General features: G+C 47.8%; 1 protein-coding gene across 1 annotated transcript; it reads left to right on the top strand.

Moving 5' to 3' along the window:
- The first annotated feature begins 8,125 nt into the window (after positions 1-8,125).
- POU3F2 (POU class 3 homeobox 2) lies at positions 8,126-11,465 on the top strand. Its single transcript, XM_069077458.1, has one exon. It carries the CDS (start codon positions 8,269-8,271, stop codon positions 9,604-9,606), a length of 1,338 nt encoding a protein of 445 aa, XP_068933559.1. The 5' UTR covers positions 8,126-8,268; the 3' UTR covers positions 9,607-11,465.
- The last annotated feature ends 405 nt before the right edge of the window (positions 11,466-11,870 follow it).

Below are 11,870 nucleotides of genomic sequence, written 5' to 3'. Positions count from 1 at the left end.
CTGAGAGAGAGAGAGAGAGAGAGAGAGAGAGAGAGAGAGAGAGAGAGAGAATCTTCTAGCTAATTTTGTAGATGCTATACAGTAAAACTGTATGACTTTGGTCCTGAACTTGCTGGGCATTTTCCTCCTTTCCCTTTTCCCTCTTTCCTTGAGCCTCTGGCCAGCTCTCAGGGAGGCTGCTGGCAGGCCCTGGGTTGCACTTTTATTTTGGTTGGGAGTAGTGAACGCTGCTCCCAGGAGCTGAGAGAAAGCTGAGGGAGGCGAACTGAGCCCTTCTGTTTGGTTTTTCCTCCTCACTATAGCAACCAAAGGCATCTTGACAAAAATGCACCCTCCCTGGACAATGGCCCGGCCTCCTTGTTTGCTGCACTCTTCTTCCTCCTCCAAATCCCAGCCAAGATGGACCATTGGTGCTTTGAAAACGTTTAACCATCTCCACCTTCTCCCCTTTCCCAAAGGGGAACCCCAAGGAGCCCATTCTACTCTCTGAAAATAATTTTACACTACAGCGGTCCTTCTCTGGGTACCGCTGTGGAGATCAGGCCAGACCAGGAGGGAGAAATACACACACACACACACACACACACACACACACACACACACACACACACACAATGGAAGGCAAAGCAATAGAAGCTTCCTGACTGAGCTCCTTAAGCCAACACTCTAGTTAAGTCCTGTGATTGTATGGATGTCGGCATACTTGTGTGTATAGCAAAAAGTCCTTCTGCACTCTCCACTATCATCCTTGGAGGGCAAAAAAAAAAAACAAAAACAAAAACAAAAACGTTAAGCAAGAGGCAGAGTCTGTTTTCCTCCCCTGAAATAATAATGAGCCCCTAAACCGTGGTTGCGTGATCTCTTATTTTATTTTCTTTTTTCATCCTCACAACGTTAATTAAGTTCCCTTCAGGAACTGAGCACAGCGGCTATTCATTATTCTCTCACTCTGACCTAGGGCATTAATACGATCAGGCCTGTGACTTGGCCGTGTCATGTTTTCATATTTTGCATTTAATGCTCCCTCTGCCTGCCCAAGATTATCATCTAAAACTCCCTGGGAAGTGATGAGAAAGAATGCTCTGTTTCAACCTTCAGAAATCTCTCCTTTCCTTCCCTCCTTCAGTTGTCCATTCCTTAGTTAAGTCCATTTTTAATGGGATACTATACATATACACTGATAATACCTATATGTATGTGTGCTATTTTACACATTTGTCATTATTAATATTCAACCCTTTCTAATAACCTTTTATCATCTCAAAACATCTGGAGGTGTCCAGAGGCTATGAGGGCTAAGAAGGCACCCAAGATGCTCCAGGTCTATGACTAATATAGTGTCCATCATTCTTCTGAGAGTCCTCAGAAGACACAGTGTTGCTCCAAACTCTTTTCTCCTGGCCACTCTTCAGGTGTTCCTGGAACATTCTCCACAGAAACATTAAGTACAATCATTTGCTTTTAGAAGGGAGAGGAGGGATTCGGATTAAGGTGTCTAGCATTTTCCTAAGAGAATAGAAAGACATCAAAATTCTAATCTGATCAGGGAAGAAGAATTCTCCTCTCCTGCCAGGGAAGCACAATCAGATATAAAACCTTTGGATTTTGTGAATGGTGTCGACAAGGGAGAACTCAGTGGATTAGATGTATGTAGAGGCACATAAATGTGAGTATAAAGATACATTATGTAAAACTGATACTAATTTTTTTTCTCATGGAATACTAGTGAATAGTAGCAGAAGGTTGAGGATGGGGGGAGGGGGTTCTGTGGAGGGATGGAACTTAACTCAGTACATCTCCAAACACTTTAGTTCTAAGAAAGGTTTCAGTTGAAATCACTTTAATTTATCAAAGAGTTGTCATCCCCTCCTGTCTGCCAGCAATTCACCTGCTTTAAGTCGAGAAGAAACTCCCTTTAAGCACCATTGTTAGGAGGTCATTTAACAGCAAGTCCTTTGAAAACGAAATTGCATAAAGGCTAACTCTGTACCACCAATTGCATTTTGTTCTCTGAAACTTCAATATAAACAGGCTGTATTAACTCCAAGTAGAATTTATCTCACAGACTGATGGAATTTGTCCTTTATGCTCCCCCCACCTACCCACCCCAGGCCTCATATTCACCACTCAAAATTTAGCAGTATTCCTTTGATAAATTACTCAAAGTAATCCCTGAAACAGCTAAGTCTGACTGGCTGACGTTGTGTTAGAAGTCTTCAGAGCGGTGTCTGTCTATAAAATATTCACTTGTGGACTACAAAGGGTGGATCAGTTTTAATGACAAGATTCAGAACTAGGGGGATGAAGGGAAAAGATTAATATCCGTGAATTCAAATAATTTCATTTCAAATATGGAACTTTGAGCATTATATCTCACTAGTTTAAACAGTGGTGAAGATAAAATAGAATAGTCATCCTATGAAAAGTGGACAGAAGAATGGAATTACAAGAAATGTGGAAAATGGGAAAATTACTAATAACTTTTAGGCAACTTTCTCTTAACTAGAGAGTGAGGGTACACAATATGGATACACGGGGCACTATACTGTACAGTGTGATGTAGATATAGAAAATCCTTATAAAATATTGGTCTTATCTCAGGAACTAATAAGCTACTGTACTATCATGCTTATTAATTTCCACTCATTTTGTTTATATTTCTCAGTTAAATGTTGTATTATATCAATGAGTAGCAGAGGCAACTTGCAAGTATTGTTTCCCAGTCATCTTATAAATGCATCCCTGAGGCTGCAGCTCTTGGAGCTTGAAGGCAGTTTTCATTAAAGCAGCCAGCTGCCTCTTTGTGTTGACTGGGTGTTTAAAGCAATCACTTGTGAAGCCTGGGCCTCAGTTTTGTCCCTCTGTAGGCCCTTAGCATTTAAGTTCCATTCATGCAATGGAGCTCTCCTTCAAATCCAGCGTCTGTGAGTGAGAGCAGGAGAGATGGATAGAAAGGGCAGGATTGAATGGCTCACACAGAAAAGGTTAAAAAGGGAACTGAGATCAAAACAACCCCATTCCACAATGGTTACATTAAACGTGTGCTAGCCGAAATCTTTCCATTTCATCTAGAAAACAGTAGCAGGGCTCTGTCCCCTAGGGCCAAACTCCTTGTAGAAAAAGATTTCTCCCTTTGCCTTCCAGGAAAATGTTCAGGTTCCTGTTTCTTTTATCCTAAGAGCAAGTAAATGTGAAAGAAGTTTAGGCGCTGGAGTCAGAGTTTTCACCTCAGTTAGCAGTTGTCTACTTACCTAGCTCAATAAGTGCAAATCATTGACCTTGGTTCCTTTTGCTAACCCCATTGCCGTTGTTGTGTATATGTGTGTACGTATATGTACACACACACACATATACCCCCAAAGTAATTATTTTTTTAGGCACATCGAGCGTTTTGTGCTAGGGGTTTGTAGCTAATTTATAATATATTACATCACGTATATATGTGGGGATTGAGTGTGGACTGACTTTTAAAACATTAATCAGCAAAGACTGAGAAAAACTGCAAGAGAATGAATTGTGGGCGCTGTTCACATTAGAAATCTGTGTGTGTGTGTGTGTGTGTGTGTGTGTGTGTGTTGAATGTGGATGTCTCCTTGGCGCAAGTGTAGTTTGCCCGATTATTTTCACGTCAATACAGTCCAGAATTGTAGGCTTAAGTTCAGCCCACCCTCCTTTCAGTTCAGAAAATCAACAGAGTTGAATCCACTAAGCAGAACCAAAGAAAGAGAACTGCAGTCGGCCGAGAGCAAGCATTGCCGGAGTCTCTTCCATGCCATTTTCCGTGGGCTCAGTCTCTTGACCTCGCCACCCTCGAAGGCAAGTCTGCTCGAGGATGTGCTGTCAACCCAACCTCCCACCTGGGAGAGAAAGCTGCGTTTAAGACCCGCTTGGATGTATTTTTATATTTAAAAAAAAATGTTCTTGGATAGCTGTACTGGAATGAAGGAGATATCAAGGAGCCTTGTCAGTTCAAAGCATTTTAGGGTTGTTTGAAAATCCTCTCCACGTCAAAATAAGCAGCCCTAGTATTTGAACAGCTGCTTTGAACAGAGAAAAGGGCTGAGTTGAATCAAAACACTGCAGTGTCTGCCCGAGACACCGCATCACCTTCAACCTGCTTTTATATGGGCAGAGAAAGGAAAGAAAGGCGAGTGAAACCTCTAATCCAGCAGGGTCAGTCACCAAAGAAAGGGGACACATGACTGTCTCTTTCACATCCCGGGTTCCGTGGCTCTATTAGATCACCCCCCATTTGGGGGCTAAAACTGAAATAAGTACAGGTTAGGAGAACCCCAGAGGGTAGCAACATCAAGAGCTTGGCTGCCAGGGGTTCCCTCCGCCGGGGAGGGAGAGAGCGAGCAGAATGAAGGATGCTTAAGAAACAGTATTAATGACAAGGCTAACCAGGATGATGATGATGGGGCCGAGAAGGCGGAGCCTGCATCTCTTCGGAATCCACAGTTCGCACGCCGCCCTCGGTACTCTCAGCCGTACATGGGGACGTAGACATCGTTAATTTAATTTGGGAGGCTGTAGGGTTTGCATCGGTCCTTAGTTTGATGATTGCACGATTAATAACTGCGGCCCAATATCCTGGTGATTTGTTACGTGTATTAAAACTGGTAGGATGACTATGGTATTGCCCAATTTTTAACTATTCTTTTTTTTTTTCCCCGCCCGCTTGCAAAATATGCGGAGGGAGCGAGGAACACGAAAGAAGGAGAGAGAGGAGAGCGAAGGAGAAGCTTGTGAAGTTCCCTTTGCGGCGGCTCTCTGATCAATAATCGCAAGTGAGGTTTCTTCATAGGCAGATCTAATTGTTGATATTCAGTCCCCGCCCACGCCCTAAGAGGAGCCCCCCCCCCCCTTCCCTCTCCCGCCCCCAGCCCACTGCGAACTGGAAGAGAACCGAGCATCACCCGCAAGGGTTCAGGCGCTTGGTTAGGAAAAGCGGGCGAACAGAGGACGGAGGGCGGGGAAGAGGGGGTGGGAGGGACGGACGCCTAGAGGACAAGGAGCCACGTTGCTTTCTTAGAAGAGCCAACTTTCGCTCTTACTCCGCACCCTGGAGGCTGAGACTACTTAGTCCTTTCTCTCGAGGGATGCCCTGTGCTGCCTTTAAAAAGCTCTTCCTTCCCAAACATCACCCTGCATACTAAAAGGGGGGGGGGGGAGTCTTTCTCTTTCGTCTTCTTTTAAAATATGTAAAGAAATGAGAAATTTAATCCAGCGCCAAGGCAGAGGAGGGGTGTTGGCTTGGCCTAGGTTAGGGTTGAAGGGGAGTGAGAGGAAACCTAGGACCTGGCTCTTTCTTACAGCTGTGCCCTTTGGCGCCACTGGACTCTGGGTTCAGCAGTCTCGAATTCTTTTCTCCCGGCTGCTGGTGCTAGAGGATGCAGCTGAACTGTAGCTGCAGCAGTGGCGGCAGCTGGCATCCTGAAGGGATAAGTGGGTTCAGAGCGTAAACTGAGTTGAGTCTCCCTGCTCTGCTTCCAAGAGGATAGGCAAAAGAGAAGAGGGTTATGTGTACTGTATGTATGTGGGTTGTTTTTTTTTTTTTTTTGGAGGGGGAGGGGGATAATCAAAGCAGAAGACGGAAGAAGGTGGGGAAGTCACTAACTCGATAGGAGTTGGCCTCCTCTCTTTCAGCCTATTTCTTCCGCCTAGGATCAGAAGAGGGCACAAGTGCTGGCTAGAGTTTCGCAGTTAAAAATTATTACCGTTTGTGCTAAAGAAAGTATAGCTAACCAGTGTCTGATCTATTTCCTTAGAGAGTCCTAGCTTTGCTCCCCCAATTCAAAGCCCAGGGAAGAGTTTCCCCTGCACTGTCCGTTGTGCGAGTATGTTTGCCCGCTCGCGTTGTATATGGTGTGCCTGGGAGCTGGCCCCTCCCCCAACCCATTTCATACACAAACACACGTACACACACTCAAAAACATAGAACACGTGGAAAATTTTCAGCCAGATCGCTTTGCCGGAGTGGTTAAACGTAGTAATTTATAAACTCAACCATTCCCAGAAGAACACTGCCTCTCGTTAGTAATGATAAATTCTCCAGTCCACTCCACTGGGCTACTTCCAGTAAGATGCTTCGAGTCAGAGAACCACTCCCCTGGAGCAGTTTATTGGGCTCCTAACTCAGGGACAAGAGCCACTTCCGGCGCCTTCACTACTTGTGCGTAGGGAAATAAGATCATTTTCCCTCTAGGTCTTTCTCTCTCCCTTTGGTCTGCAATTTTTATACACATCTGCCTTTTTCCTCCTTCCCTCCCTCTTTCTCCATTCCTTCCCCCCCCCCCCCACACACACACACACCAGTTGTCCCGAGAACTAGGTCCTCCTGGCTCTTAAATCTCCAGCCATCCTGATGTATAACGGATACTCCTGAGTCTCTCCAGGATGGGAGATTGTAGCAGCACTAAATCTATGGGACTAGATAACTTTCAACATCGCCAAAATCCCTGCCCACTGTACATTTCTGGACTAGGCTGGCACCTGCTACTGAGTTAGTCTGGAAATAAACTATAAGATGTTCTCGTTTCCCCCGCACAGCAGTGGCAACAGTGGTTAGGGCAGTACAATGCCTTGCTGTTTGCTCTTTGAATTGGCTGGAGACCGAGCGGGGCTTGGCCAGATATTGACCCGGGTGTTAAAGTTTTTAAGACAGATTGCTTCCTATCTACTCCTTTCCCCACACATACATATCTTCCTCTCCAGTTATGTTTTTAAAATATTCAACGAAGTTACAAAGAAAAGCTCCGGAGACGGAAATGATTGGTTAATGTTAAGAATATGCGGAGATGTCCAGAACAAGAGGTTTCCTCCGAGCGATACACATTACCTTTAGAAGAGGACGAAGAATGGTACACTCTGCCTTTGCCGACCATTCTTGCAGTTCCACCACCTCTAAGGGAGGGGGTTTTCCCACCCAGTAACTTAAGTTTTCAAACCAGAGGTTGTGCGTGCACACCACTGAGTTTCGTGAATGTATATGAATCTTACAGCGTGGGACATTCTAAGTGATACTAACACCAGAAGAACCTCACTGTATGGCAAAATCTAAGCCCAGGCAACAACACGGTCGGGACTACTCCACAGTCTTCTGTTTAGCCAGCCAGGACTCTCTCACTCTCTCGGTTACTGGCAGTTCCCAGGAGCAGGTGGGAGGTAGTGAAAGTCGCGGGAAGAAAACTAGAACTGTTAACCTTGAAAAGGCACAGTCCACGCGGGAGGGGAAGTGTTCAGGGTGCCAGGGGGACTAGAGGAAGGGGAAGATACTTTTCTGGAGCAAAGGAATCCACAGGCTCTGGTGTTAGAACCCTCACTGCGCATCCAAATTATACAACGAGAAGATGCTTCTCGGCCCTTGACATTGCACCGGGAATATTGCAACAGGAGGCAAGTCAGATTCCTCTTGGTTCTAGGTTTGAAAGTCTAACGGTGTTTTAAAGAGATGTGGATATGTATTTGGGCGCGCGCGCGTGTCCCCTGCAGGAACAAGAATTGGGCTCCCTCCGGTTCAGTACAACCCAGTCTTCGTCCTGCCACCCCTCCTCCCTCACATATTCTATTGGGAAGAAGGCGTGAACCCCATCCTCCAATTCTTCCATGTGGCCGCAGTTGACTACAGCGCTGGGTCTGCCCTCCCGCCCCGCTCCTCCGCGCGTTGGAAACAGATGGGGGGCGGGGCCCACAAAATAGGAGGTAGAGGGGGCGGAGGGGGGGGGAGAATCAGAATAAGGAGGAGAGAGGGAGGGAGAGAAGACAGGAGGAGGAGAGGAGGGGAAATGGGGGAGGGGGGAAAGTAGGCTGTCCAATCAGCTCCGCCGTCCCGGGCGGTTGCTAACGGTATCCACGTAAATCAAAAGGTGCAGAGCCAATGGAAGGGGGTGATGGGGGCGGGGCCAGGGCGCGTGCCGCTGCGAGCCAGAGCTGCCAAGAGAGCGGGAGAGGGAGAGAGAGAAAGCTAGAGAGAGAGAGGGTAGAGAGCGGAGCGAGCAAGGGAGAGAGAGGGAGGGAGGGAGAGGAGGAGAAAGAGAGAGGGAGGGAGGGAGAAAGGGAGGGAGGGAGGAAAGGAGAGAAGCTGGAGCAGCAGCAGCAGCAATAGCAGTAGCAGCCCCAGCAGGCGTCGGAGCAGGCGTCGGAGCAGGCGTTGGAGCATCAGGCGGGGGGAGAGAAAAGAGAGAGGGAGAGGGAGCCTGAGGCGAAAAAGTAACTGTCAAATGCGCGGCTCCTTTAACCGGCGCGATCAGTCCGGCTCCGAGAGTCATGGCGACCGCAGCGTCTAACCACTACAGCCTGCTCACCTCCAGCGCCTCCATCGTGCACGCCGAGCCGCCGGGCGGCATGCAGCAAGGCACTGGAGGCTACCGGGAGGCGCAGAGCCTGGTGCAGGGCGACTACGCCGCGCTGCAGAGCAACGGACACCCGCTCAGCCACGCTCACCAGTGGATCACCGCGCTGTCCCACGGCGGTGGTGGCGGGGGCGGTGGCGGCGGAGGCGGCGGCGGGGGCGGGGGCGGCGGCGGGGGCGGCGGGGACGGCTCCCCGTGGTCCACTAGCCCCCTGGGCCAGCCGGACATCAAGCCCTCAGTGGTGGTACAGCAAGCCGGGCGTGGAGATGAGCTTCATGGGCCGGGGTCTCTGCAGCAGCAGCAGCAACACCAGCAGCAGCAGCAACAGCAGCAACAGCAACAGCAGCAGCAGCAACAGCAGCAGCGGCCACCGCATCTGGTACACCACGCCGCCAATCACCACCCGGGGCCCGGGGCATGGAGGAGCGCGGCTGCAGCGGCTCACCTCCCTCCCAGCATGGGAGCGTCCAACGGGGGCTTGCTCTACTCGCAGCCCAGCTTCACCGTGAATGGCATGTTGGGCGCTGGGGGCCAGCCCACGGGTCTCCACCACCATGGCCTGCGGGACGCCCACGATGAGCAGCACCACGGGGAACACCACCCGCACCCGCACTCCCACCCGCACCAGCAGCCCCCCCCACCGCCGCCGCCGCCGCAGGGCCCGCCAGGTCACCCGGGCCCCCACCACGATCCCCACTCGGACGAGGACACACCGACCTCGGATGACCTGGAGCAGTTCGCCAAGCAGTTCAAGCAGAGGCGGATCAAACTAGGATTTACCCAAGCGGACGTGGGACTGGCCCTGGGCACCTTGTACGGGAACGTGTTTTCGCAGACCACCATCTGTAGGTTCGAGGCCCTGCAGCTGAGCTTCAAGAACATGTGCAAGCTGAAGCCTTTGTTGAACAAGTGGTTGGAGGAGGCGGACTCGTCCTCGGGCAGTCCCACCAGCATAGACAAGATCGCAGCCCAGGGACGCAAGCGGAAAAAGAGGACCTCCATCGAGGTGAGCGTCAAGGGGGCTCTGGAAAGCCATTTCCTCAAATGTCCCAAGCCCTCGGCCCAGGAGATCACCTCCCTGGCGGACAGCTTACAACTGGAGAAGGAGGTGGTGAGAGTTTGGTTTTGTAACAGGAGACAGAAAGAGAAAAGGATGACTCCTCCGGGAGGGACTCTGCCGGGAGCCGAGGATGTATACGGGGGGAGTAGGGACACGCCACCACACCACGGGGTGCAGACTCCAGTCCAGTGAACTCTTTTGAGGGGGAGGGGGAAGTACGAAGGGATTCCTCCCCCCCCTTCGCTCCCTCTTCCCCTCCTTCCTTACCCATTCCCCAACCCCATTGTTCCCGCTTTAACTTCTGATTGTTCTTTTTTTTTTTAAACCCCCCCCCCAAGGGGGAAAAAAAGGCAACGAAATCACTGGACTATCCTTTAAAGGGTAGCAGGTGTAACAATGTGTTTTGACCTTTACAGGCGAGTACCCAGGCAATGGAGTGGAGTGAGTATCTCACACACACAGAGGGGAGAGAGAGAGGGGGGAGGGGGGGAAGGAGGAGAGATGACAGGCACTGAGATAAATACCTGGCAAAACTAAATTAATTACCAAAAAATATCTGCCAAACCATGATAAACACAATTGCAGTTTCCATCCTGGAATGAAGCTCATAGCTCGCACATGCTGCCGGTGTTTATTTAATGTGGATTCCCAACGGGAGAGAGGACAAAACAATACACAAATTCTTTGATGTCAACAGTATTTAACCGTAGAAATTTGCACTGCAAGAAAATTGAAGTTTACATGAACCAATTCATGAAAATATCCCCCACCCACCCTATTCCCCCCATCCCACAGGTTCACTTTGAAATTGCCTTGTATTTTTTATTGAACGAGAGTTGGCCAGTCTTTGGCAACTCTTCTGAGTATGTTGACCCTTGTTCTCCTTGCTTGTGTGTGAATTTTGGTTACCTTCAGCTCCCCTTACATCGGTGTAACGTTTATTTTCTCCTTTTACCAAAGCAAAATGATTGGCTTCATACAAAATAAACAGTTTCCGATTTCAAGAAACGTGCATCGTCTCCCCAATTTATCCGAGCCAAGTTCCGAGCATAGGACAGAGAGTCGAGTCCTCCTTAGATTGCCACCAACAAAGTAAACTTCATTTTCAGGCAGTGTTTGGGTTGGGTGGGGGGAATAGGGAGGAGGGAAGAAAAAGAAAAATCGATACTGAGTGACTGATTGCTTCATTTTAGCAGGCGGGTCCATTGTGAAAGAGCTCCGAGGAAATGTGGAGGTTAAATACATTTCCAGAGTTGTCCAACAGAAAGAGAGTGGCACTTTGAAGAGAACTAGGGAAATATTTGCCCTCAGATACCCCACAGAAAGTTCTCTGCCTTCAGTTTTCATAACGTCATCTCAAGGAAATATTTGTGCTGACGACAGCAATTAAACTTGGGAACTCTGAAAGAGTGAATGTTTTCACTTAAAAGAAAACAATCCGAGAATGTAATGGTGTATGCATTTATTACCATAAAATACATTTGTGCATACATAGGAGTTCTCTCCGATTTGTGCACTGATTTTATCTTGACTAGCTCAGGTTTTATTTTTCAATTCAAAATGTATCATCCCACGCCTTCTCCTTCCATCATTTGTGGCACGAAAGGCCAGTCTGACTTGGGCAGCTTTTTCTCTTTCACCAAGGGAGCCAAATTAAGGGGGGGGGGGGGAATTGCCATCTTCAATCCATCCTTTTCTCCCCTTTGTTAATAGATGTAAGTGCTTTTTCTTGACCTTCTCTTCGTGGAAAATGGTTAACTTTCCCAAAAGCAAAGACTCTACAGGGAAGTCTCAGAGAAAACTTGAAACTATTGAGAAATAAACACCATTAAACTGTGATAAGTTACATTTTAAAAACATAGTTGGCAAAAGGTCACTAAACGGAAAAGACGTTTTTATTATTGTCTTTAATCTAAAAAGGGTTTTGTTGTTGTCCAGTGTTAGCCTTTTTACTTTTTTTTTTAAATGAAATTCACTATCATAAAATCATGGTTCAGCTTCACACTGCAATCAGTAGCCAGGGTCGGGTATTTGTTTGTTTTTACCTTTAATAGAATATGCTTTTTTATTGTATTTTCAGACTCCCATGACCATTTGAGTTTCAAAGTTTTACCAGATAAATAGAGATTTATAACAGGCATGTTTATTTGCCTTTATTGCATTTCCCCAACGATGGTCACAGTGATAGGGCACAGAGCTGCTTTGGGGTGCATCAAGCTGCTTGTTCCTTCATTGTTGGGGACTGGCCCTTAGTGAAGTAATTTAGGGCAGGGCAGATATCCAATGGTAAAGGGAGGAAATGAACTTTCAGAGACTTATTAATTCGTGGGTAAGGTCAGAAGATGGAGTTCAGAGGACATGTCTGTAGATCCTCTAACTTTTAACAGGTTTTACTAAAACAAAAGTTACCACTGAACCTTACCACAATGTACATATGTTTAATATTTGTCTTTTGA

The sequence above is a fragment of the Petaurus breviceps genome, unplaced genomic scaffold (assembly GCF_028583685.1).
Source record: "Petaurus breviceps papuanus isolate PSGF00001 unplaced genomic scaffold, PetGlider_PUasm1.0 90977, whole genome shotgun sequence".
NCBI lineage: Eukaryota > Metazoa > Chordata > Mammalia > Diprotodontia > Petauridae > Petaurus > Petaurus breviceps.
Note: the sequence above shows the minus strand (reverse complement) of the source record. Positions and strands in the feature narration are given on the sequence as shown.

Bases quoted from the DNA above. Each gene is read 5' to 3' on its own strand.
- POU3F2 (XM_069077458.1), top strand. From the start codon at position 8,269: ATGGCGACCGCAGCGTCTAACCACTACAGCCTGCTCACCTCCAGCGCC.